This window comes from Athene noctua, chromosome 6, assembly GCF_965140245.1.
Source record: "Athene noctua chromosome 6, bAthNoc1.hap1.1, whole genome shotgun sequence".
Taxonomy (NCBI): domain Eukaryota; kingdom Metazoa; phylum Chordata; class Aves; order Strigiformes; family Strigidae; genus Athene; species Athene noctua.
The window spans coordinates 46,969,725-46,997,495 of record NC_134042.1 but is presented as its reverse complement, the minus strand read 5'-3'; the positions used below and the strand labels follow the sequence as shown (position 1 = coordinate 46,997,495).

At 52.0% G+C, this 27,771-nt stretch overlaps 1 protein-coding gene across 1 annotated transcript in view; it reads right to left on the bottom strand.

Annotated features, from left to right (window-relative positions):
* Nucleotides 1-1,631: 1,631 nt before the first annotated feature.
* AHNAK2 (AHNAK nucleoprotein 2) overlaps nucleotides 1,632-27,771 on the bottom strand; it is a 57,343-nt gene continuing 31,203 nt past the window's right edge. The window contains 2 exon segments of the mRNA XM_074908866.1: nucleotides 1,632-20,290; nucleotides 20,414-27,391. Of these exon segments, the coding sequence (XP_074764967.1) occupies nucleotides 2,579-20,290; nucleotides 20,414-27,391 (24,690 nt within the window). The 3' untranslated portion in view covers nucleotides 1,632-2,578.

Genomic DNA, 27,771 nt, shown 5'->3' with positions numbered 1-27,771 from the left:
GACATGTTCAAAGCTGCGTCAGGGGAGGTTCAGACGATGTTAGGAAGCATTTCTTTACTGAGAGGGCTTCCTAGAGAGATGATCAATGCCCCAAGCCTGCCAGTGGGTGTTTGGACAATGCGCTTAATACCATGCTTTAACTTTTGGTCAGCCTCAAAGTGATCACGCTGTTGGACTAGAACAGAACAAAATGGAACTATTGTGTTCTAGTCGAGTCTAGTCTAGTCATTTCTTCTTCATATGTATTATCATTCAGGATTAATTTTGTCTATCTTGCCTTTAGGATATATCAGAGGTCCTGCTTCAAATTGAACAACAAAACACTCAACCCAATAGACGTGTATTCATGTCTTAACAATGCAAGAAATTACTGAGCTGGGAGGGTCTTTCTTTTTAATGCATTTATACCTTCTTTTGCATGTCAAATCACAGTTGTATATTTGTTTGGCTGCAGACTGTACATAGATGTTTAGCTGAACAGCCCACTTTTTCAGATGTTAAAAAATAAGTAGCAGGTAGCCAAGGAAACTACAGTTAAAAGAACAATCTGAGCATCTCAAGTATACAAGTGGGGTCAGAATCAGCCTGTTGACAAAATATCTTATGTTCTGCAGGTTTCTGTCTGTGCTTCTTGCACATTTTTGATCTCTGGGTAATACCTTGTTAACCTGGTTGTTTTTTTGCTGACCTTCACCTTTCTCAAAGCTGACTGTAGCTTCTTGGAAGGATGATTTTATTGCTACTTCTTTTCTGTACTACTCTTAACTAAATTAATCTTTTAAAAGCAACATAGTGGTTATTGCTCTGTGGTCATTGCTGTCCCAGAGCTCAATTTTAATTGTCTTAATCCTGTCACCTTTGCAACAGACTCCTACAAGCAGTACTGTCTAGGTGGACTCTTATTTGTGGGTCTAAATAAATGGAAGCTACCTTGAGAAACATTTTATGTGAAGGCTGCTTTGCAGGCAGATAGGAGCTGCTGTTAGAACGGGATGTCCTTTATTACATACATCACCTTTTTCTGGACTTAATTCTTCTGTTTCGATCACAATGTTTTCGGCAGTCCTGGTATATGCTGTTACTGTCTGATGTGGTAATTTTGGATCTATTGAACAATGACTTTTATACTTAGGGAAACTTCTGGGAAATACTACATGATCTAAATAAATGATACATGTCTAACTTATGTGAACAGTCTCTTCATAGAGAACTAGCATTCTCTTTAGAATAACTGCTAGCAGTTCTCTTTTAGAATGTTTAAGCCTACTGCAAAGATATAGAAATGAAGAACATCTCAAGCTACAGATGATTAGACAACCAAGTGCACTCACTTCCTTTACAACTGAGTTTCTAAATTTTGCTGTGTCTACTTTCCCTGTACAAAGCAGAACACAAAGAAAGAAAATACAGGTTGAGAAAAGTACTGTAAAAAGCATGTCTGTACATGGAAATCTATAAAACTCAGGATTGTAATGAGTGAAAAGTCTCCATTGCCACTGTATTTAGAAACTGCTGTCACTTCAGCAGATAGTGGGGAATACTCAAACCTTTTGCACACTTAAGCTGGTATTTTCAGAATCAGAAAACTCTACCAGCACTAACAGTAACTCATGCTACTCGAGGAGTTATTCATATGGTGAGTTTATTGTGAATTAAGAATACAGACAGTGTTTTAATACATGTGAAGGCTGTCACATATGCACTCTGGTTTTTGTTGTGTACTTGAGAGAAGCATTAATATAAACAAAGAAGCAAATAATTATATACATCTCCTTTCCCAGAAAATCTTTGAGGCGATTCCACCAGTGTGGCAGATCATTCTGTGCATTTAACTATCCAGTAAATATATACATTAAAATTTATTTATCCACAATTGTCAACATGTTTTGTTTTGGTATTTTAAAAATGTGAAGTAGTTATACGATTTTTGGTCTTGAGTTTATTCTGTTGAGTTTTTTTAAGTTCTTTTAAGGCTAAATATGACCCACCACAATAATAAAAAAATGAGAAGAGAGGAAAAGGTAAAGCTTTAGACTCTCTACACTAGTATTTTGATTTTATTTTGCATTTTAAAATGTTTGTGGAATATACATATTATCTTCACTGACATAAAGAAAAATATTTTAATAAGAAAGGAAAAGTAGGTCAGAAAGGTCCAAAATCTAAACAGGTAAATATAGTTCTCATAGTACTAGTTTATACTCCATTCTGAAAATAATCTATAATCTAAACATAATCAGTGTGTTTTGAGAAGCCTATTTAACAAGTCTTTTGCTATCATCGAGCCTTTCAGTGGTCTAATTTCATGGTTCACTTATCTTTTCAGACTTTGCTAAAACTATGGGCTTCACTGTATCTGCAGTAATTGTTGCCTTTGGGGCAGGTTCAAAGAAATCAGTGCTTTCATTAGCGCACAGCATAGCTTGAAAATTTAAATGTGGTAAATTCTGTTCAACTATTTTCATGAATATCAGCTGTGGGTTTTGTTTAATTTTCAGTTACTAGAAAATGAAGAAAACATTCTTTTCTGTACATGTGGATTATTTTGTTTTCATTGAGGGTTGAGAAAAGACAATATTCATTTGGTTGTATCTCCAGGAATACTAGATTGACTATCTTTTTCTTCTTCCAACAAGATGAGTTCAGTTCTTGCCGAAGATGTCACGATAGTTCGAGAAACTGGAACATTAGATGAGGCCCCATCAATTTCAACTTTTTCACCCTCCATTGTTTCTTTAGGTGATAAGCTTTCTTGTGCATCAAAAAATACATCAGGTTTATCTGATGGGCTATCTTCATCTGAGATTCTTCCCTCTTTTTGGCCCATCTCTTCTTTGTCAACAGTCTTAGCCTTTTTGGAAGGAGATGTGAAACCAAGCTTGGGAAATTTAAACCATCCAGTTTTTTCAGTTTGCTTAGAAGAATCATTATCTGATGTGTCAGCAGGTTTCACATCTTCTGGAACGGATTTTTTTACTTCTGTTTTTGAATCTGTGCTTGTTTCATCACCAGAAGATGAAAAGCCAATACTTGGAAGCCAAAATTTGAATCTTCCAGGAGATCTTTTACTCTCAGTCTTTTCTTTTTCATTGGTTATGTCTTTTTCTTCATCTTCTAGTGCTTCAGCTACATCCTCATCTTTAGAGAGAGGACCTGCAGTTATTCCCTCTGGTGACCTATCAGGAAGACTCTCTTCAAGTTTACTGGAAGGTTTTACTTCAACAGGAAATGTTTTTAACTTTGTCAAACTTACTTCTCCACTAGATTCTTCAGTCTCACTGTGTGGTTTGTCAGATAGTTTAAGCTCAGCACTGCCAGTCCTCTGTGCTCCGAGGCTTTCATCAGCACATTTAGGTTTGCTCACTGATATACCTTCTGTTGAAGATGGTTGCTGGACTAGCACTTCTAAGTTGCTATGTGATTCAGGCAATTTCACCTTGAGCAGTGAGAATCCCAAAGTAGCAGTTTTGACTTCTGATGAGAGAATCTCTGATTCTTTCAGTATTTCAGTAGTGTAAATCTCACACCTTTCAATAGCAACATGTTCAGGTTCTACTTTCTCACTCACTTCTTGGCCTTCTACATACGACCAATGAATGTCTTGCCCTGCATTTGAAGGAGAGGACTCTACAGTAGTAGTCATCTGTGCTGTTTTAATGTCAGGTTCGGTCAGTGTTAGAATTTTGCTTTTTGCTTTTTGGATACCACCCTCTAGAGCCTCTAGTGTTTCTTCAGGGATAGCAGAGCTTTCTTGCAGTTGCACTACTTCAATGTCAGTACTAGATCCCTTTGGATCTGTTACCACTTTTGACACGGAAACATCAGCTTCAATTGGGAGAACTCTGAAAGTGAATCTTGGTATTTTTAGTTTGGGAATTTTTATATTTACTTCTGGGCAACCTTGTGTTTTGTCCACTGTTTCTGCTGTTATTCCAGCAGATGTTTCCATATGATCTAGAGTTGGACTTTTCAGGCCCATAGATCTTTCTGATTTTTGAAACTGCATCTCTGTTGTGCCTATTTCAGTTTTAGATACTGAATCAGATTCTGACTTTGGCAAATTGATATCACCTTCAAAATCCTTCACTTCTGAATGCAACACTCCGAACTTTGGAATCTTAAACTTGTATGTTTTAATTTTACTTGTTTCTGCTCTATCTTCTACTTGCACTTCCACCCCTGCAGACTTGTCCTTTTCAACACTTTTCACTTGAAATTTCATTTCAGGATCTACTCTAGCAATTCTAACATCCACCTTTACTCCTGGAACTTCTACCTTTAGATCTTCCAGCTTAGCTGTAACATAAGCACCATCTTCTGATCCCTTTGTTGTAGACCATTCACATGTAGGCCTTTTTAATTGGCTTCCTTCACTGTCTTTTCCTATAATTTTCATCTCACCCGTTATCTTTCCTTTTTTAATTACTGCCTCTTGATTTTGAATATCTAGCTCTCCTGCTGAAAGACTAACATCTATTTTGTCCTGTGTTGCATCCAGAGAAATTTCAGCTGATGACGGTTTACATCCTACTCCTGAAGTCTCTAACTTAGTGGAACTTTCTACCTTTGGGACTTCTATATCCTGTGATTTGACTTTATGCTCTTGAAGGGTCAGAGTACAAGTAGGAAACCTATTCGTTAGACTGTTGTCTTTGTCAGTTTCTGAAGCACTTAAGTATGATTTAGACAATTCTGCGGAAGACACTATGAATTCTGAAGTATGCATTTTTTGTCCATCAGCACCGTGCTTAACTATGTCTGCGTAAGTTTCAGGAATATTCACTCTATCTGTTTTTTCTGTGGATAATGAAATATCTCCTTCTATCTTTGACAAGCTAACATCAGAACTCTTCACAGAATCTCCTACTTTTGGAATCCCTTCTTTTCCAATAGTAATTTCAGCAACTGCATGTGGTAATGAGAAGGTATTTTCAGCAATACTTGTTTCAGTTTGTACTTTGGCAGAGGGAATGACTGCCTGAGATTTTTCCATACTTCTTTCAATATCAGCACCTTTTTTTTCCTTTAAGGATGTCCTGCCAAAAGTAGGTATTCTAAATTTTGGCATTTTAAACCATCCCTGGTGTTCTTCAGTCTGAACTTCTTCAGCTTTTATTTCTTGTTCTTTTTTAAATTTGATTTCTTTCTCCTCAAGGCTCTCAATTGCTCCCTCTGCCATTGGTTTAGACCCTGACTGAGGGCTTATGTCTACCTTCGGAGCTTCAACGTCAGCTGTCAGAACTTGAGGTGTTTTTATCTTACAAACACCTACTCCTGGGTCTGACATATCAGATGTAAGTTCTGGTGCTGGAATTACCACAGAAATGTCAGCAATTTCATTTGTTGTTTTCAGCTGGGGTAGCTCAGCTTCTATTTTTGGAGAGCTGATCTCTGGCTCTGGGCCTTTCCCTTTTGTTAGGGAGAGTCCAAACTTTGGCTTCTGAAATTTGGGCATTTTAATCTTCCCTTCAGGACCTTCCAACTTCATCTTTCTTCCACCAACAGTTGATGATCTTTCTGTTACTATTTCAGGGCTCCTCAGTTCAGTTGAAGCTTCTCCTTTGGTGAACTTAATACCTGTTTTTTGAAGGGTATCTTCATCAGTAGAACTTGATTGTAGGACAACCTGTTGAAAACTCCCCTCTGACGGAGGCAGAGCAGCATCAATCTTTGATGAGCTGACTGCCATTTCAGTTTGAGCAGCTCCAGTTTCTATTTTGGAAAACTCCAGAGTGGGGATCTTAACATCAGCCAGTTTTATGCTTATTTGTGCCCCTTCTGTTCTTTCAGAATGACTACTTTCTATATCAGGTATCTGTATTGAATCATCACCCTCTCTTTCTGTTTTAGGAACAGTAGTATCAGCTTCAACTTTTGGTGAATGAGTCTGAGATTTGGGAACCTTGATCTTGGAGAGCGAAATTTTAGGCATGACAAATTGGGGCTTTTTAATTGGACTTTTTTGTTCAAATTTTCCTGCAGATATTTCCAGATCAAGGACTGGCCCAGTATCTTGATCATCAATTGCAGTTCCTCTCACTTCTGAGTCTATTGGGCCTGACATTAGAGCAAGTTTATGATCTTCCAAATTTGCTCCAGAATCCAGTTTAACACTTGCTTCTTTCTTTGGTGACCAACTGAAGGATGGCATTTTAAATTTTGGCATTTTGAAATGTCCTTCTTTTTCTTCTCCATCTCCATCTTGCTTTATTTCCCCTTTCATTTTTAGTGCTGCATCTGAATCATGACTATCACTGTCTGGTTTTGGAATAGAAATGTCAGCTGATGGGAGGTCAACATCAGCCTCTGATGCCTTATTATCATCTTCGGTCATTTTGATTTCAGTGCTGTAAGTTTCCGTTCCTGTACCATATTCCACCTCCAAATTTGGTGCTTCAGCAGCAATGTCAGCTATTTCTATCATTGCTTTTAGTTGGGGAACCTTGACTTCTGGTTTGGATTGGCTAACTTCTTTTTCTGACCCTTTCCCTTTTGAATGTGTAATTCCAAACTTTGGCATTTGGAATTTAGACATTTTTGTTTTCCCTTCAGGACCTTCAATTTTATTTTCTACATCACCTACAGCAATCTCATTTGATTTTCTTTCAACATTTCCGTCAGGACTCTTCACCTCAAGGGAGCCTTCAGTTAACATCTTAATAGGTGAGGTGGAGAGGCTGGCATTAGCAGCAGCTGATTTCAATGTCAGGTCATCTTCTTCACGTGTAGGAAGTATGACCTCACCTGTAGGCATCCTAATATCCATCTCTATTTTGGGAGCTTTGACTTCTGGTTTGGAAAATTCCAAAGTAGGGACTGTATCTTTTGGCATTTTTATGCCCATTCCTGCCCCTTCTCCACTACTCCCTTTCTCAGATTTCTGTACTGAAACACATTCTTTTTCTTGTTTGGGACCACAAATGTCAGTTTCCAGTATGGGCAGAGAGGCCTGGACTTTTTGACCCTTAATTTTAGGGAATGAGATCTTTGGCATGATAAAATGGGGCTTCTTGTTTCTGCCCTTTTCACCATCTTTTTCTGTTGATGTATCATATTCCACATGAGGGTATTTATTCTCAGGAGTGGGACATGTTAATTCGGATTCTGTGTCTCCAGATAAAGCAGACAAAGTGGGTTCTTCCAGATGTCCCTCAACTTCAGAAGGAGCATTAGCTTCTTTCTTTGGGGACCAACTAAATGAAGGAAGTTTGAATTTTGATGTTTTAAATTTGTTTTCTTTCTCCTCAGTGTCCTTCTCTCCTGAAACTACTTCTTGTTCTGTCTTGCATTCTAAATCTGGGCCATGGATTTCTGCTTCTAATTTTGGCATGGTAACTTCCATTGATGGGAGACTGACATCCAAAGTTGGTGCATCAGGACCAAATTCAGGTGAAGGCTTGTGCATCTTCACATCTAACTCAGCATTAGAGATCTGAGATTGTTTATCAATATCAGTATAAGTCATATCAGATGTTATCCTTCCCTGGGAAATGTCATATTCAACTTTGGAACCAATAATACATTCTGATGATTTTCCCTTAGACCAAGAAATTCCAAATTTTGGTTTTCGGAATTTAGGAATTTTAACTGTAATCTCTGTGTCACCCACAGATATTTCAGCAGCTGATGTTTTCTCTCCTGGCGTCAGATTTCCTTGCTCCAAAGAACCATCTTCATTTAAAATTTCAAAATCATGTTCTGAAAGAACCTTATCACCAAGAGATGATAATTTTGATTGTGGTTCTACCACATTTTTTTGATACTTAGTAAGAGTAATATCCCCTTTTGGTAAATGGGAATCCTGTTCAATTTTAGAAGAACCAATGTCAACTTTGGAGAAACCCAAGCTAGGAATACTGAACTTAATAGTTTTAGAGCCACTATCTCCCTTAATATCATGAAGAACCTTAGAGCTGACACCGCCTGAAAGAACAGATGGACTTTCCTCTGTTAAAGAATAACAAAGAGCTTCTGACACAGAAAATTCATCTCCAGGTTTACTCTGTGCCTGAGATTTAGAACTTCTAGAAAGGGAAACAGTAGGAATTCTAAAGAGAGAACTTTTAGGTTTACCAGAATCATACTCTTTTAGGGAGGAAGAATCTACAGCAAGCTCCACGCTGGGCGCTTGGATCTCGGACCCGGGCAGGGTCGCATCAACTTCGGCGGTTCCCAAGGGCACCGTCACTTGGGGATCCTTCAGGCTGACGTCCAGGTCAGCGGCCACGGTGCCCTTGGCCTCTTTGCTGCTGGACCAGCCAAAGGAAGGCATGCCGAACTTGGGCATCTTGAACTTGCCATCCTTGGTATTTGCGGCCTCCTTCTCAGGGGCTTTGGCTTCCCCGTCCAGGGTGAGGGCCTTGTCGGGCACCTGCAGGTCGACACTGGACTTTGGCAGGGTGACATCGACGGAGGGGAGGCTGATGTCCACCTTGGGAGCTTTGATGTCAGCCTTGGGCATTTTGAGGGAGGCCTTCTCCAGCTTCCATCCGACCCCTTCAGTTTTGACGTCGGTTTTGACACCCAACGCGGGGCCCTCCCCTGCAGCTGTCATGGTGGTGGATGGGAGGTCAACCTCTGCGGAGGGCAGGCTGACGTCACCTTCGGGCCCTTCTGCCTTGGGGATCGACACTCTGAATTTGGGCTTGTCGAACCTGGGCATCTTCAACTTCCCCTTCAAGCCGGAACCTTCCAGCTCGGCCCCATCCAGCAAGCCTTCGGCAGAGGGGACTTTGAGGTCTATGTCAGGCGCCTGGATCTCGAGGGAACCTTCGACGGAGGGTACCTTCATTTTAGGGGCCTCAATGCTGACGGCACCGACCTTGAGTTCTGCCTCTGGGAGTCTGCTGTCGACTTCGTGCAGGCTGACCTCTGCGTCCATTTTGGGAGACTTGACGGTCGGCTTGGAGAAGGCCACGCTGGGCACCTTGACTTTTGGCATATGTATTTTCATGCCACCGCCCTCAACTTTGCCAGGAGCCATCTCCAGGCTGCCTTCGGCCTCGGGCCCCTGCAGGGCGACTTCACCCTCCTGGACTTCAGCCTGGGCTTTGGGCAGCGAGACCTCGGCCTTTGGCAGGCTGACCTGCACCTGGGGAGCTTTGACTTTGGGCAGCTTGACGCTGGGCATCTTGACGTCCGGCATCTTGAATCGAGCTTTCTTGCCGTCTCCTGTGGCGGCCGTCTCAATGATCAACTCCATGCCGGGCGCTTGGATCTCGGCCCCGGGCAGGGTCACATCAGCTTCAGTGGTTCCCGAGGGCACCGTCACTTGGGGCTCCTTCAGGCTAACGTCCATGTCAACGGCCACGGTGCCCTTGGCCTCTTTGCTGCTGGACCAGCCAAAGGAAGGCATGCCGAACTTGGGCATCTTGAACTTACCATCCTTGGTATTTGCGGCCTCTTTCTCAGGGGCTTTGGCTTCCCCTTCCAGGGTGAGGGCTGCCTTGGGCGCCTGCAGGTCGACCCTGGCCTTTGGCAGGGTGACATCGACGGAGGGGAGGCTGATGTCCACCTTGGGAGCTTTGATGTCAGCCTTGGGCATTTTGAGGGAGGGCTTCTCCAGCTTCCAGCCGGCCCCTTCAGTTTTGACGTCGGCTTTGATGCCCAGTGCGGGCTCATCTCCTGCAGCTGTCATGGTGGCAGAGGGGAGGTCAACCTCTGCGGAGGGCAGGCTGACCTCACCTTTGGGCCCTTCCGCCTTGGGGAACGACACTCCGAATTTGGGCTTGTTGAACCTGGGCATCTTCAACTTCCCCTTCAAGCCAGCGCCTTCCAGCTCGGCCCCGTCGAGCGAGCCCCCGGCAGAGGGGACTTTGAGGTCTATGTCAGGCGCCTGGATCTCGATGGAGCCTTCGACGGAGGGTACCTTGATGTCGGGGGCCTCAATGCTGACGACACCGGCCTTGAGGTCTGCCTCTGGGAGGCTGGCGTCAACTTTCTGCAGGCTAACATCTGCGTCCATTTTGGGAGACTTGACGGTCGGCTTGGAGAAGGCCACACTGGGCACCTTGACTTTTGGCATGTGTATTTTCATGCCGCTGCCCTCAACATTGCCAGAGGCAACTTCCAGGCTGCCTTCGGCCTCGGGCCCCTGCAGGGCGACTTCATCCTCCTGGACTTCAGCCTGGGCTTTGGGCAGCGAGACCTCGGCCTTTGGCAGGCTGACCTGCACCTGGGGAGCTTTGACTTTGGGCAGCTTGACGCTGGGCATCTTGAATTGAGCTTCCTCGTCGTCTCCTGTGGCGGCCGTCTCAATGGTCACCTCCACGCTGGACGCTTGGATCTCGGCCCCGGGCAGGGTCACGTCAACATCAGCGGTTCCTGAGGGCACCGTCACTTGGGGCTCCTTCAGGCTGATGTCCGTGTCAGCGGCCACGGTGCCCTTGGCCTCTTTGCTGCTGGACCAGCCAAAGGAAGGCATGCCGAACTTGGGCATCTTGAACTTGCCGTCCTTGGTCTTTGCGGCCTCCTTCTCAGGGGCTTTGGCTTCCCCGTCCAGGGTGAGGGCCGGCTCGGGAGCCTGCACTTCCACCCTGGTCTTTGGCAGAGTGACATCGACAGAGGGGAGGCTGATGTCCACCTTGGGACCTTTGATGTCAGCCTTGGGCATTTTGAGGGAGGCCTTCTCCAGCTTCCAGCCGGCCCCTTCAGTTTTGACGTCGGCTTTGATATCCACTGCGGGGCCCTCCCCTGCAGCTGTCACGGTGGTGGATGGGAGGTCAACCTCTGCGGAGGGCAGGCTGACGTCACCTTCGGGCCCTTCCGCCTTGGGGAGCGACACTCCGAATTTGGGCTTGTCGAACCTGGGCATCTTCAACTTCCCCTTTAACCCGGTGCCTTCCAGCTCGGCCCCGTCGAGCGAGCCTTCGGCAGAGGGGACTTTGAGGTCTATGTCAGGCGCCTGGATCTCGAAGGAGCCTTCGACGGCGGGTACCTTGATTTCCGGGGCCTCAATGCCAATGGAACCAGCCCTGAGTTCTGCCTCTGGGAGGCTGCCGTCGACTTTGTGCAGTCTGACCTCTGCGTCCATTTTGGGAGACTTGACGGTCGGCTTGGAGAAGACCACGCTGGGCACCTTGACTTTTGGCATATGTATTTTCATGCCGCCACCCTCAACTTTGCCAGAGGCAACTTCCAGGCTGCCTTCGGAGTCAGGGCCCTGCCGGGCGACTTCTCCCTCCTGGACTTCAGCCTGGGCTTTGGGCAGCGAGACCTCAGCCTTTGGCAGGCTGACCTGCACCTGGGGAGCTTTGACTTTGGGCATCTTGACGCTGGGCATCTTGAATCGAGCTTTCTCGCGGTCTCCTGTGGCGTCAGTCTCAACAGTCAATTCCACGCCCGGTGCTTGGATCTCAGCCCCGGGCAGGGTCACATCGACTTCGGCAGTTCCTGAGGGCACCGTCACTTGGGGCTCCCTCAGGCTAACATCCAGGTCAGCGGCCACGGTGCCCTTGGCCTCTTTGCTGCTGGACCAGCCAAAGGAAGGCATGCCGAACTTGGGCATCTTGAACTTACCATCCTTGGTCTTTGCGGCCTCCTTCTCAGGGGCTTTGGCTTCCCCTTCCAGGGTGAGGGCCGCCTCGGACGCCTGCAGGTCGACGCTACTCTTTGGCAGTGTGACATCGACAGAGGGGAGGCTGATGTCCAACTTGGGAGCTTTGATGTCAGCCTTGGGCATTTTGAGGGAGGGCTTCTCCAGCTTCCATCCGACCCCTTCAGTTTTGACGTCGGTTTTGATGTCCAGTGCGGGACCCTCCCCTGCGGCTGTCACGGTGGTGGAGGGGAGGTCAACCTCTGCGGAGGGCAGGCTGACCTCACCTTCGGGCCCTTCCGCCTTGGGGAGCGACACTCCGAATTTGGGCTTGTCGAACCTGGGCATCTTCAACTTCCCCTTTAACCCGGTGCCTTCCAGCTCGGCCCCGTCGAGCGAGCCTTCGGCAGAGGGGACTTTGAGGTCTATGTCAGGCGCCTGGATCTCGAAGGAGCCTTCGACGGCGGGTACCTTGATTTCCGGGGCCTCAATGCCAATGGAACCAGCCCTGAGTTCTGCCTCTGGGAGGCTGCCGTCGACTTTGTGCAGTCTGACCTCTGCGTCCATTTTGGGAGACTTGACGGTCGGCTTGGAGAAGACCACGCTGGGCACCTTGACTTTTGGCATATGTATTTTCATGCCGCCACCCTCAACTTTGCCAGAGGCAACTTCCAGGCTGCCTTCGGAGTCAGGGCCCTGCCGGGCGACTTCTCCCTCCTGGACTTCAGCCTGGGCTTTGGGCAGCGAGACCTCAGCCTTTGGCAGGCTGACCTGCACCTGGGGAGCTTTGACTTTGGGCATCTTGACGCTGGGCATCTTGAATCGAGCTTTCTCGCGGTCTCCTGTGGCGTCAGTCTCAACAGTCAATTCCACGCCCGGTGCTTGGATCTCAGCCCCGGGCAGGGTCACATCGACTTCGGCAGTTCCTGAGGGCACCGTCACTTGGGGCTCCTTCAGGCTAACGTCCAGGTCAGCGGCCACGGTGCCCTTGGCCTCTTTGCTGCTGGACCAGCCAAAGGAAGGCATGCCGAACTTGGGCATCTTGAACTTACCATCCTTGGTCTTTGCGGCCTCCTTCTCAGGGGCTTTGGCTTCCCCTTCCAGGGTGAGGGCCGCCTCGGGAGCCTGCACTTCCACCCTGGTCTTTGGCAGAGTGACATCGACAGAGGGGAGGCTAATGTCCACCTTGGGAGCTTTGATGTCAGCCTTGGGCATTTTGAGGGAGGGCTTCTCCAGCTTCCAGCCGGCCCCTTCAGTTTTGACGTCGGCTTTGATATCCACTGCGGGGCCCTCCCCTGCAGCTGTCACGGTGGTGGATGGGAGGTCAACCTCTGCGGAGGGCAGGCTGACGTCACCTTCGGGCCCTTCTGCCTTGGGGAGCGACACTCCGAATTTGGGCTTGTCGAACCTGGGCATCTTCAACCTCCCCTTTAACCCCGTGCCTTCCAGCTCGGCCCCGTCGAGCGAGCCTTCGGCAGAGGGGACTTTGAGGTCTATGTCAGGCGCCTGGATCTTGAAGGAGCCTTCGACGGCGGGTACCTTGATTTCTGGGGCCTCAACGCTGATGGCACCAGCCTTGAGTTCTGCCTCTGGGAGGCTGCCGTCGACTTTGTGCAGGCTGATGTCTGCGTCCATTTTGGGAGACTTGACGGTCGGCTTGGAGAAGGCCACGCTGGGCACCTTGACTTTTGGCATGTGTATTTTCATGCTACCCCCCTCAACTTTGCCGGCAGCAAAGTCCAGGCTGCCTTCGGCCTCGGGCCCCTGCAGGGCGACTTCACCCTCCTGGACTTCAGCCTGGGCTTTGGGCAGCGAGACCTCAGCCTTTGGCAGGCTGACCTGCACCTGGGGAGCTTTGACTTTGGGCAGCTTGACGCTGGGCATCTTGACGTCCGGCATCTTGAATCGAGCTTTATCGCTGTCTCCTGTGACGGACGTCTCAACGGTCACGTCCACGCCCGGTGCTTGGATCTCGGCCCCGCTCAGGGTCACATCGACTTCGGCGGTTCCTGAGGGCACCGTCACTTGGGGCTCCTTCAGGCTAACGTCCAGGTCAGCGGCCACGGTGCCCTTGGCCTCTTTGCTGCTGGACCAGCCAAAGGAAGGCATGCCGAACTTGGGCATCTTGAACTTACCATCCTTGGTCTTTGCGGCCTCCTTCTCAGGGGCTTTGGCTTCCCCTTCCAGGGTGAGGGCCGCCTCGGGCGCCTGCAGGTCGACGCTACTATTTGGCAGTGTGACATCGACAGAGGGGAGGCTGATGTCCAACTTGGGAGCTTTGATGTCAGCCTTGGGCATTTTGAGGGAGGGCTTCTCCAGCTTCCAGCCGGCCCCTTCAGTTTTGACGTCGGCTTTGATATCCACTGCGGGGCCCTCCCCTGCAGCTGTCACGGTGGTGGATGGGAGGTCAACCTCTGCAGAGGGCAGGCTGACCTCACCTTCGGGCCCTTCCGCCTTGGGGAGCGACACTCCGAATTTGGGCTTGTCGAACCTGGGCATCTTCAACTTCCCCTTTAACCCGGTGCCTTCCAGCTCGGCCCCGTCGAGCGAGCCTTCGGCAGAGGGGACTTTGAGGTCTATGTCAGGAGCCTGGATCTCGAAGGAGCCTTCGACGGAGGGTACCTTGATTTCCGGGGCCTCAACGCTGATGGCACCAGCCTTGAGTTCTGCCTCTGGGAGGCTGCCGTCGACTTTGTGCAGGCTGATGTCTGCGTCCATTTTGGGAGACTTGACGGTAGGCTTGGAGAAGGGCACGCTGGGCACCTTGATTTTTGGCATGTGTATTTTCATGCCGCTGCCCTCAACTTTGCCAGGAGCCACCTCCAGGCTGCCTTCGGCCTCGGGCCCCTGCAGGGCGATTTCACCCTCCTGGACTTCAGCCTGGGCTTTGGGCAGCGAGACCTCAGCCTTTGGCAGGCTGACCTGCACCTGAGGAGCTTTGACTTTGGGCAGCTTGACGCTGGGCATCTTGACGTCAGGCATCTTGAAGCGAGCTTTCTCGCTGTCTCCTGTTACGGCGGTCTCAACGGTCACCTCCAAGCCGGGCACTTGGATCTCGGCCCCGCTCATGGTCACATCGACTTCGGCGGTTCCCAAGGGCACCGTCACTTGGGGCTCCTTCAGGCTGACGTCCAGGTCAGCGGCCACGGTGCCCTTGGCCTCTTTGCTGCTGGACCAGCCAAAGGAAGGCATGCCGAACTTGGGCATCTTGAACTTGCCGTCCTTGGTCTTTGCGGCCTCCTTCTCAGGGGCTTTGGCTTCCCCTTCCAGGGTGAGGGCCGCCTCGGACGCCTGCAGGTCGACGCTACTCTTTGGCAGTGTGACATCGACAGAGGGGAGGCTGATGTCCAACTTGGGAGCTTTGATGTCAGCCTTGGGCATTTTGAGGGAGGGCTTCTCCAGCTTCCATCCGACCCCTTCAGTTTTGACGTCGGTTTTGATGTCCAGTGCGGGACCCTCCCCTGCGGCTGTCACGGTGGTGGAGGGGAGGTCAACCTCTGCGGAGGGCAGGCTGACCTCACCTTCGGGCCCTTCCGCCTTGGGGAGCGACACTCTGAATTTGGGCTTGTCGAACCTGGGCATCTTCAACTTCCCCTTCAAGCCGGAACCTTCCAGCTCGGCCCCGTCGAGCGAGCCTTCGGCAGAGGGGACTTTGAGGTCTATGTCAGGCGCCTGGATCTCGAAGGAGCCTTCGACGGCGGGTACCTTGATTTCCGGGGCCTCAATGCCGATGGCACCAGCCCTGAGTTCTGCCTCTGGGAGGCTGGCGTCGACTTTGTGCAGTCTGACCTCTGCGTCCATTTTGGGAGACTTGACGGTCGGCTTGGAGAAGACCACGCTGGGCACCTTGACTTTTGGCATATGTATTTTCATGCCGCCACCCTCAACTTTGCCAGAGGCAACTTCCAGGCTGCCTTCGGAGTCAGGTCCCTGCAGGGCGACTTCTCCCTCCTGGACTTCAGCCTGGGCTTTGGGCAGCGAGACCTCAGCCTTTGGCAGGCTGACCTGCACCTGGGGAGCTTTGACTTTGGGCATCTTGACGCTGGGCATCTTGAATCGAGCTTTCTCGCGGTCTCCTGTGGCGTCAGTCTCAACAGTCAGCTCCACGCCCGGTGCTTGGATCTCAGCCCCGGGCAGGGTCACATCGACTTCGGCAGTTCCTGAGGGCACCGTCACTTGGGGCTCCTTCAGGCTAACGTCCATGTCAGCGGCCACGGTGCCCTTGGCCTCTTTGCTGCTGGACCAGCCAAAGGAAGGCATGCCAAACTTGGGCATCTTGAACTTGCCGTCCTTGGTCTTTGCGGCCTCCTTCTCAGGGGCTTTGGCTTCCCCGTCCAGGGTGAGGGCCGGCTCGGGAGCCTGCACTTCCACCCCGGTCTTTGGCAGTGTGACATCGACAGAGGGGAGGCTGATGTCCAACTTGGGAGCTTTGATGTCAGCCTTGAGCATTTTGAGGGAGGGCTTCTCCAGCTTCCAGCCGGCCCCTTCAGTTTTGACGTCGGCTTTGATATCCACTGCGGGGCCCTCCCCTGCAGCTGTCACGGTGGTGGATGGGAGGTCAACCTCTGCGGAGGGCAGGCTGACGTCACCTTCGGGCCCTTCTGCCTTGGGGAGCGACACTCCGAATTTGGGCTTGTCGAACCTGGGCATCTTCAACCTCCCCTTTAACCCCGTGCCTTCCAGCTCGGCCCCGTCGAGCGAGCCTTCGGCAGAGGGGACTTTGAGGTCTATGTCAGGCGCCTGGATCTTGAAGGAGCCTTCGACGGCGGGTACCTTGATTTCTGGGGCCTCAACGCTGATGGCACCAGCCTTGAGTTCTGCCTCTGGGAGGCTGCCGTCGACTTTGTGCAGGCTGATGTCTGCGTCCATTTTGGGAGACTTGACGGTCGGCTTGGAGAAGGCCACGCTGGGCACCTTGACTTTTGGCATGTGTATTTTCATGCTACCCCCCTCAACTTTGCCGGCAGCAAAGTCCAGGCTGCCTTCGGCCTCGGGCCCCTGCAGGGCGACTTCACCCTCCTGGACTTCAGCCTGGGCTTTGGGCAGCGAGACCTCAGCCTTTGGCAGGCTGACCTGCACCTGGGGAGCTTTGACTTTGGGCAGCTTGACGCTGGGCATCTTGACGTCCGGCATCTTGAATCGAGCTTTATCGCTGTCTCCTGTGACGGACGTCTCAACGGTCACGTCCACGCCCGGTGCTTGGATCTCGGCCCCGCTCAGGGTCACATCGACTTCGGCGGTTCCTGAGGGCACCGTCACTTGGGGCTCCTTCAGGCTAACGTCCAGGTCAGCGGCCACGGTGCCCTTGGCCTCTTTGCTGCTGGACCAGCCAAAGGAAGGCATGCCGAACTTGGGCATCTTGAACTTACCATCCTTGGTCTTTGCGGCCTCCTTCTCAGGGGCTTTGGCTTCCCCTTCCAGGGTGAGGGCCGCCTCGGGCGCCTGCAGGTCGACGCTACTATTTGGCAGTGTGACATCGACAGAGGGGAGGCTGATGTCCAACTTGGGAGCTTTGATGTCAGCCTTGGGCATTTTGAGGGAGGGCTTCTCCAGCTTCCAGCCGGCCCCTTCAGTTTTGACGTCGGCTTTGATATCCACTGCGGGGCCCTCCCCTGCAGCTGTCACGGTGGTGGATGGGAGGTCAACCTCTGCAGAGGGCAGGCTGACCTCACCTTCGGGCCCTTCCGCCTTGGGGAGCGACACTCCGAATTTGGGCTTGTCGAACCTGGGCATCTTCAACTTCCCCTTTAACCCGGTGCCTTCCAGCTCGGCCCCGTCGAGCGAGCCTTCGGCAGAGGGGACTTTGAGGTCTATGTCAGGAGCCTGGATCTCGAAGGAGCCTTCGACGGAGGGTACCTTGATTTCCGGGGCCTCAACGCTGATGGCACCAGCCTTGAGTTCTGCCTCTGGGAGGCTGCCGTCGACTTTGTGCAGGCTGATGTCTGCGTCCATTTTGGGAGACTTGACGGTAGGCTTGGAGAAGGGCACGCTGGGCACCTTGATTTTTGGCATGTGTATTTTCATGCCGCTGCCCTCAACTTTGCCAGGAGCCACCTCCAGGCTGCCTTCGGCCTCGGGCCCCTGCAGGGCGATTTCACCCTCCTGGACTTCAGCCTGGGCTTTGGGCAGCGAGACCTCAGCCTTTGGCAGGCTGACCTGCACCTGAGGAGCTTTGACTTTGGGCAGCTTGACGCTGGGCATCTTGACGTCAGGCATCTTGAAGCGAGCTTTCTCGCTGTCTCCTGTTACGGCGGTCTCAACGGTCACCTCCAAGCCGGGCACTTGGATCTCGGCCCCGCTCATGGTCACATCGACTTCGGCGGTTCCCAAGGGCACCGTCACTTGGGGCTCCTTCAGGCTGACGTCCAGGTCAGCGGCCACGGTGCCCTTGGCCTCTTTGCTGCTGGACCAGCCAAAGGAAGGCATGCCGAACTTGGGCATCTTGAACTTGCCGTCCTTGGTCTTTGCGGCCTCCTTCTCAGGGGCTTTGGCTTCCCCTTCCAGGGTGAGGGCCGCCTCGGACGCCTGCAGGTCGACGCTACTCTTTGGCAGTGTGACATCGACAGAGGGGAGGCTGATGTCCAACTTGGGAGCTTTGATGTCAGCCTTGGGCATTTTGAGGGAGGGCTTCTCCAGCTTCCATCCGACCCCTTCAGTTTTGACGTCGGTTTTGATGTCCAGTGCGGGACCCTCCCCTGCGGCTGTCACGGTGGTGGAGGGGAGGTCAACCTCTGCGGAGGGCAGGCTGACCTCACCTTCGGGCCCTTCCGCCTTGGGGAGCGACACTCTGAATTTGGGCTTGTCGAACCTGGGCATCTTCAACTTCCCCTTCAAGCCGGAACCTTCCAGCTCGGCCCCGTCGAGCGAGCCTTCGGCAGAGGGGACTTTGAGGTCTATGTCAGGCGCCTGGATCTCGAAGGAGCCTTCGACGGCGGGTACCTTGATTTCCGGGGCCTCAATGCCGATGGCACCAGCCCTGAGTTCTGCCTCTGGGAGGCTGGCGTCGACTTTGTGCAGTCTGACCTCTGCGTCCATTTTGGGAGACTTGACGGTCGGCTTGGAGAAGACCACGCTGGGCACCTTGACTTTTGGCATATGTATTTTCATGCCGCCACCCTCAACTTTGCCAGAGGCAACTTCCAGGCTGCCTTCGGAGTCAGGTCCCTGCAGGGCGACTTCTCCCTCCTGGACTTCAGCCTGGGCTTTGGGCAGCGAGACCTCAGCCTTTGGCAGGCTGACCTGCACCTGGGGAGCTTTGACTTTGGGCATCTTGACGCTGGGCATCTTGAATCGAGCTTTCTCGCGGTCTCCTGTGGCGTCAGTCTCAACAGTCAGCTCCACGCCCGGTGCTTGGATCTCAGCCCCGGGCAGGGTCACATCGACTTCGGCAGTTCCTGAGGGCACCGTCACTTGGGGCTCCTTCAGGCTAACGTCCATGTCAGCGGCCACGGTGCCCTTGGCCTCTTTGCTGCTGGACCAGCCAAAGGAAGGCATGCCAAACTTGGGCATCTTGAACTTGCCGTCCTTGGTCTTTGCGGCCTCCTTCTCAGGGGCTTTGGCTTCCCCGTCCAGGGTGAGGGCCGGCTCGGGAGCCTGCACTTCCACCCCGGTCTTTGGCAGTGTGACATCGACAGAGGGGAGGCTGATGTCCAACTTGGGAGCTTTGATGTCAGCCTTGAGCATTTTGAGGGAGGGCTTCTCCAGCTTCCAGCCGGCCCCTTCAGTTTTGACGTCGGCTTTGATATCCACTGCGGGGCCCTCCCCTGCAGCTGTCACGGTGGTGGATGGGAGGTCAACCTCTGCGGAGGGCAGGCTGACGTCACCTTCGGGCCCTTCTGCCTTGGGGAGCGACACTCCGAATTTGGGCTTGTCAAACCTGGGCATCTTCAACCTCCCCTTTAACCCGGTGCCTTCCAGCTCGGCCCCGTCGAGCGAGCCTTCGGCAGAGGGGACTTTGAGGTCTATGTCAGGCGCCTGGATCTTGAAGGAGCCTTCGACGGCGGGTACCTTGATTTCCGGGGCCTCAATGCTGATGGCACCAGACTTGAGTTCTGCCTCTGGGAGGCTGCTGTCGACTTTGTGCAGGCTGATCTCTGCGTCCATTTTGGGAGACTTGACGGTCGGCTTGGAGAAGGCCACGCTGGGCACCTTGACTTTTGGCATTTGTATTTTCATGCCGCTGCCCTCAACTTTGCCAGGAGGCCCCTCCAGGCTGCCTTCGGCCTCGGGCCCCTGCAGGGCGACTTCACCCTCCTGGACTTCAGCCTGGGCTTTGGGCAGCGAGACCTCGGCCTTTGGCAGGCTGACCTGCACCTGGGGAGATTTGACTTTGGGCAGCTTGACGCTGGGCATCTTGACGTCGGGCATCTTGAATCGAGCTTTCTCGCTGTCTCCTGTGACGGCGGTCTCAACGGTCAGCTCCACGTCAGGCACTTGTATCTCGGCCCCGGGCAGGGTCACATCGACTTCGGCGGTTCCTGAGGGCACCGTCACTTGGGGATCCTTCAGGCTGACGTCCATGTCAGCGGCCACGGTGCCCTTGGCCTCTTTGCTGCTGGACCAGCCAAAGGAAGGCATGCCGAACTTGGGCATCTTGAACTTACCGTCCTTGGTCTTTGCAGCCTCTTTCTCAGGGGCTTTGGATTCCCCTTCCAGGGTGAGGGCCACCTCAGGCGCCTGCAGGTCGACACTGGCCTTTGGCAGGGTGACATCGACGGAGGGGAGGCTGATGTCCACCTTGGGAGCTTTGATGTCAGCCTTGGGCATTTTGAGGGAGGGCTTCTCCAGCTTCCAGCCGGCCCCTTCAGTTTTGACGTCAGCTTTGACACCCAACGCGGGGCCCTCCCCTGCAGCTGTCATGGTGGTGGATGGGAGGTCAACCTCTGCGGAGGGCAGACTGACGTCACCTTTGGGCCCTTCTGCCTTGGGGATCGACACTCTGAATTTGGGCTTGTCGAACCTGGGCATCTTCAACTTCCCCTTCAGGCCGGCGCCTTCCAGCTCGGCCTCGTCGAGCGAGCCTTCGGCAGAGGGTACTTTGAGGTCTATGTCAGGCGCCTGGATCTCGAGGGAACCTTCAACGGAGGGTACCATGATGTCGGGGGCCTCAATGCTGATGGCACCGGTCTTCAGCTCTACTTCTGGGAGGCTGGCGTCGACTTTGTGCAGTCTGACCTCTGCGTCCATTTTGGGAGACTTGACGGTCGGCTTGGAGAAGGCCACGCTGGGCACCTTGACTTTTGGCATTTGTATTTTCATGCCGCTGCCCTCAACTTTGCCAGGAGCCACCTCCAGGCCGCCTTCGGCCTCGGGCCCCTGCAGGGCGACTTCACATTCCTGGACTTCAGCCTGGGCTTTGGGCAGCGAGACCTCGGCCTTTGGCAGGCTGACCTGCACCTGTGGAGCTTTGACTTTGGGCAGCTTGACGCTGGGCATCTTGACGTCGGGCATCTTGAAGCGAGCTTTCTCACTGTCTCCTGTGGCAGACGTCTCCACGGTCAACTCCACGATGGGCGCTTGGATCTCGGCCCCGGGCAGGGTCACATTGACTTCGGCGGTTCCTGAGGACACCGTCATTTGGGGCTCCGTCAGGCTGACGTCCATGTCAGCAGCCATGGTGCCCTTGGCCTCTTTGCTGCTGGACCACCCAAAGGAAGGCATGCCGAACTTGAGCATCTTGAACTTACCATCCTTGGTCTTTGCGGCCTCCTTCTCAGGGGCTTTGGCTTCCCCGTCCAGGGTGAGGGCCGCCTTGGGCGCCTGCAGGTCGACGCTGGCCTTTGGCAGGGTGACATCGACGGAGGGGAGGCTGATATCCACCTTGGGAGCTTTGATGTCAGCCTTGGGCATTTTGAGGGAGGGCTCCTCCAGCTTCCAGCCGACCCCTTCAATTTTGACGTCGGCTTTGCCACCCAACGCGGGGCCCTCCCCTGAAGCTGTAATCATGTCAGAGGGGAGGTCAACCTCTGCGGAGGGCAGGCTGACGTCACCTTCGGGCCCTTCTGCCTTGGGGAGCGACACTCCGAATTTGGGCTTGTCGAACCTGGGCATCTTCAACTTCCCCTTTAACCCGCCGTCTTCCAGCTCGGCCACGTGGAGCGAGACTTCGGCCGAGGGGACTTTGAGGTCTATGTCAGGCGCCTGGATCTCGAAGGAGCCTTCGACGGAGGGTACCTTTATATCTGGCACCTCAATGCTGACGGCACCGGCCTTGAGGTCTGCCTCTGGGAGGCTGGCGTCAACTTTATGCAAAGTGACGTCTGTGTCCATTTTGGGAGCCTTGGCGGTCGGCTTGGAGAAGGCCACGCTGGGCACCTTGACTTTTGGCATGTGTATTTTCATGCTACCGCCCTCAACTTTGCCAGCAGCAACCTCCAGGCTGCCTTCAGAGTCAGGGCCCTGCAGGGCGATTTCACCCTCTTGGACTTCAGCCTGGGCTTTGGGCAGCGAGATATCGTTTTTTGGCAGGCTGACCTGCACCTGGGGAGCTTTGATGCTGGGCATCTTGACGTCTGGCATCTTGAATCGAGCTTTCTCGCGATCTCCTGTGGCCGCCGTCTCAACGGTCAACTCCACGACGGGCGCTTGGATCTCGGCCCCGGGCAGGGTCACATCGACATCAGCGGTTCCTGAGGGCACCATCACTTGGGGCTCCTTCAGGCTAACGTCCAGGTCAGCGGCCACGGTGCCCTTGGCCTCTTTGCTGCTGGACCAGCCAAAGGAAGGCATGCCGAACTTGGGCATCTTGAACTTGCCGTCCTTTGTCTTTGCGGCGTCCTTCTCAGGGGCTTTGGCTTCCCCGTCCAGGGTGAGGGCCGCCTCGGGCGCCTGCATGTCCACGCTGGCCTTTGGCAGGGTGACATTGACGGAGGGGAGGCTGATATCCACCTTGGGAGCTTTGATGTCAGCCTTGGGCATTTTGAGGGAGGGCTTCTCCAGCTTCCAGCCGGCCCCTTCAGTTTTGATGTCGGCTTTGATATCCACTGTGGGGCCCTCCCCTGCTGCTGTCACGGTGGTGGATGGGAGGTCAACCTCTGCGGAGGGCAGGCTGACGTCACCTTCGGGCCCTTCCGCCTTGGGGAGCGACACTCCCAATTTGGGCTTGTCGAACCTGGGCATCTTCAACTTCCCCTTTAACCCCGTGCCTTCCAGCTCGGTCTCGTCATGTGAGCCTTCGGCAGAGGGGACTTTGAGGTCTATGTCAGGCGCCTGGATCTCACGGGAACATTCGCCGGAGGGTACCTTTATATCTGGCACCTCAATGCCGATGGCACCGGCCTTGAGTTCTGCCTCTGGGAGGCTGGTGTCCACTTTGTGCAGGCTGATCTCTGCGTCCATTTTGGGAGACTTGACGGTCGGCTTGGAGAAGGCCACGCTGGGCACCTTGACTTTTGGCATGTGTATTTTCATGCCGCTGCCCTCAACTTCGCCAGGAGCCACCTCCAGGCTGCCTTCGGAGTCAGGGCCCTGCAGGGCGACTTCATCCTCCTGGAATTCAGCCTGGGCTTTGGGCAGCGAGACCTCAGCCTTTGGCAGGCTGACCTGCACCTGGGGAGCTTTGACTTTGGGCAGCTTGACGCTGGGCATCCTGACGTCGGGCATCTTGAATCGAGCTTTATCGCCGTCTCCTGTGGCGGACGTCTCAACGGTCAATTCCACGCTGGGCGCTTGGATCTCGGCCCCGGGAAGGATCACATCGACTTCGGCAGTTCCTGAGGGCACCGTCACTTGGGGCTCCTTCAGGCTGACGTCCATGTCAGCGGCCACGGTGCCCTTGGCCTCTTTGCTGCTGGACCAGCCAAAGGAAGGCATGCCGAACTTGGGCATCTTGAACTTGCCGTCCTTTGTCTTTGCGGCCTCCTTCTCAGGGGCTTTGGCTTCTTCTTCCAGGGTAAGGGCCGCCTCGGGCGCCTGCAGGTTAACACTGGCCTTTGGCAGGGTGACATCGACGGAGGGGAGGCTGATGTCCACCTTGGGAGCTTTGATGTCAGCCTTGGGCATTTTGAGGGAGGGCTTCTCCAGCTTCCAGCCGACCCCTTCAATTTTGACGTCGGCTTTGACACCCAACGCGGGGCCCTCCCCTGCAGCTGTAATCGTGTCAGAGGGGAGGTCAACCTCTGCGGAGGGCAGGCTGACCTCACCTTCGGGCCCTTCCGCCTTGGGGAGCGACACTCCGAATTTGGGCTTGTTGAACCTGGGCATCTTCAACTTCCCCTTTAACCCCGTGCCTTCCAGCTCGGTCTCGTCATGTGAGCCTTCGGCAGAGGGGACTTTGAGGTCTATGTCAGGAGCCTGGATATCATCGGAGCCTTCGTCGGGGGGTACCTTGATGCCGGGTGTCTCAACGCTGACGGCACCGGTGTTGAGGTCTTCCTCCTTGAGGCTGCCGTCGACTTTGTGCAGGCTGGCGTCTGCGTCCAGTTTGGGAGGCTTGACGGTTGGCTCGGAGAAGGCCACGCTGGGCACCTTAACTTTTGGCATGTGTATTTTCATGTCGCTGCCCTCAACTTTGCCAGGAGCCACCTCCAGCCCGCCTTCCGCCTTGGGCCCCTGCAGGGCGACTTCACCCTCCTGGACTTCAGCCTGGGCTTTGGGCAGCGAGACCTCGGCCTTTGGCAGGCTGACCTGCACCTGGGGAGCTTTGACTTTGTGCAGCTTGACGCTGGGCATCTTGACGTCCGGCCTCTTGAATCGAGCTTTCTCGCTGTCTCCTGTGGCGGACGTCTCAACGGTCAACTCCACACTGGGCGATTGGATCTCAGCCGCGGGCAGGGTCACATGAACTTCGGCAGTTCCTGAGGGCACCGTCACTTGGGGCTCCTTCAGGCTAACGTCCATGTCAGCGGCCACGGTGCCCTTGGCCTCTTTGCTGCTGGACCAGCCAAAGGAAGGCATGCCGAACTTGGGCATCTTGAACTTGCCGTCCTTGGTCTTTGCGGCCTCCTTCTCAGGGGCTTTGGCTTCCCCTTCCAGGGTGAGGGCCACCTCGGGCGCCTGCAGGTCGACCCTGGCCTTTGGCAGGGTGACATCGACGGAGGGGAGGCTGATGTCCACCTTGGGAGCTTTGATGTCAGCCTTGGGCATTTTGAGGGAGGGCTTCTCCAGCTTCCAGCCGGCCCCTTCAGTTTTGACGTCGGCTTTGATATCCACTGAGGGACCCTCCCCTGCAGCTGTCATGGTGGTGGATGGGAGGTCAACCTCTGCGGAGGGCAGGCTGACCTCACCTTCGGGCCCTTCCGCCTTGGGGAGCGACACTCCGAATTTGGGCTTGTTGAACCTGGGCATCTTCAACTTCCCCTTTAACCCGGTGCCTTCCACCTCAGCCCCGTTGAGTGAGCCCCCGGCAGAGGGGACTTTGAGGTCTATGTCAGGCGCCTGGATCTCGATGGAGCCTTCAACAGAGGGCACCTTGATGTCGGGCGCCTCAACGCTGACGGCACCGGCCTTGAATTCTGCCTCTGGGAGGCTGCTGTCTTCTTTGTGCAGGCTGATGTCTGCGTCCATTTTGGGAGACTTGACGCTCGGCTTGGAGAAGGCCACGCTGGGCACCTTGACTTTTGGCATGTGTATTTTCATGCTACCCCCCTCAACTTTGCCGGCAGCAAAGTCCAGGCCACCTTCGGCCTCGGGCCCCTGCAGGGCGACTTCTCCCTCCTGGACTTCAGCCTGGGCTTTGGGCAGCGAGACCTCGGCCTTTGGCAGGCTGACCTGCACCTGGGGAGCTTTGACTTTGGGCAGCTTGACGCTGGGCATCTTGACGTCCGGCATCTTGAATCGAGCTTTATCGCCGTCTCCTGTGACGGACGTCTCGACTGTCACCTCCACGCTTGGCGCTTGGATCTCGGCCCCAGGCAGGGTCACATCAACTTCGGCGGTTCCTGAGGGCACCGTCACTTGGGGATCCTTCAGGTTGACGTCCATGTCAGTGGCCACGGTGCCCTTGGCCTCTTTGCTGCTGGACCAGCCAAAGGAAGGCATGCCGAACTTGGGCATCTTGAACTTGCCGTCCTTGATCTTTGTGGCCTCTTTCTCAGGGGCTTTGGCTTCCCCTTCCAGGGTGAGGGCTGCCTCAGGCACCTTCAGGTCGACGCTGGCCTTTGGAAGGGTGACATCGACGGAGGGGAGGCTGATGTCCTCCTTGGGAGCTTTGATATCAATTTGTTTATTTTGAGATAATTCCTCTGTGTTCTTTGATGCTGTACTGAGTTCAATGTTAGTTATTTCAATATCAGGTTTTGTAATCAGTATTTCTCCATCTTTGTCTTCCAAATTTATCTTCTTTTTCGAAGTTTTCTCAGTCAGCTCTTTCAGACTTGGTATCTGGACTTCTGGCATTTGTCCTATATGCTTGTCACTTGTTTTTCCTTTGGAAATTCCGATTTTTATTTCAGCACTTGGAATCTTCATTTCTTCTGCTGATACACTCATCTCTGGTTTTGCACCTTCTTCTGGGAGTTTTCCTTCCCTGTCACTGAATGTACCTTCTGTTTGCCCTGTCTCCTCCTTTGTAGTTGCCCAGGTAAATGTAGGTAATTTAAACTTTGGCAGTCTGAATTTGCTTTCTTTTCCCTCTGTATCTTTTTCTCCTGTCTTCATGCAGATGTCCATCTTTAATATTTTATCAGCTGTGGGCATGCCATCTTCCTCTATCTCTGGCTTTTTTGTAGTATCTGCTGATTCAACTGTGCTTTCTTCTCTTGGAATTTTCACGTCAGCTTTAGGCGTTTTGGATATTTTGAATGATGGCATTTGTATTTTCCAAGTAGATACATCTGATTCTGCATGAGGCATGTGAGGTTTCACATCCAAATTGCTGCCATCCTCTGAACTTGTATCAGCTCTTTTTTCTGGTACTGAATGTGGAACGTCACTTCCCAGTTTGGCATTTTCAGTCTCTGTCGCTTTTCTTTTGGGCATTGAAATCCCAAATTTTGTTTTCTGAATTGTTAGTATTTGTGTGTCTTCTGCTTCTTTTTCTCTTGTTTCCAGTGTGTCGGATGTTGTGTGTAATTCTGCTTTAGCAGTGCCTATTTCTAGACCTTTTACCTGTATAGATCCTTGTGCTGTGTGTCCCATCATGTCTATGTTTATTCCACTTTCTCCTTCTGTTTTTTCTGCTGGTCCTTTCTGTTTCTTTTTTCGTGATTTTGATGAAGCTTGTGTTTGTTTAGTTGGGCTTTCTTTCAGATCAGGTGTTTCTAAACTGGGCTTTGTTATCTGGGTTGTTACAGCTGGTACTTCAGGTACAGTAAATTTTGATGTCAATTCTTTGTCTTTTTTAATGCTTATTTCAACTTCAGGGCGTGTTTTTGTGTGAGATGGAATGCCATTTTTCATGTCTTTTAACTCTTTTGTTAAAGTTTCTTGTACCTCCCCTGTTTTAATTTCATAAGCAGGAGATGTGGTATATTCAACAGTTAGGATTTCAGGATTTTCCAGGCTGATATCTTCTTTATGTGTTTTTTCTCTTTCAGATAACAGTGTAGTTTTTATTTCTTTTTTTTGCTTGTCTTGTGGTTCTGGTTTGGATCTGTGCATTTTGAATCCAATGCTAGGGAACTTCAGTTTCTTTTGGCTTCCTTTTTTTTCTTTGATACGGACTTCTTGTTGAAATTGAGACTCTGTGTCTGTGCTTGTAGGGGAAATATCCTGTACAGCAGGCTCATATGCATCTGATGTACTGTGAGATCTTCTGTGCCCCAGTATCTTTTTATTTTTAATTGACTGGAATTTTGGCCATGATAACCTGTCTTTTTTAGGTCTCTTGCTTCTTCCTACCCTTTGGCTTACAATTAACGTTTCCCTGTCTTCTTCTGAAATGGCTTTTCCCGAAACATGCACTGTTTCTTCAGGAATACTCTCACTGAGTTCTTTTTCCTGAAACAACAAAGAGTAGTCAGAAAACTAAAGTAAATTAAATATAGATGCAACACTAAACAAAATACATACTATAAAATGTATAGGAAAATGTATAGAAAAAATTAATTCACAGTATCTATTTGTTATATCAAAAATTCCTGAAAATAGTGTATGTAATGCAGGTAGAAATTACACAAACCAAATGGATTCTGACAGTAATATGTGGATTTCTGAAGGTTTATGTTTTTTGCAAAACATTGCAGTAGATAGAGGTTTCTATATGTCTCTCTACATATGGCTGTACAAACATATATATAAAATATTTATATATCTGTATATGAACAGAGGAATAATTCTGAATGTGATGGAGACCAATAAGC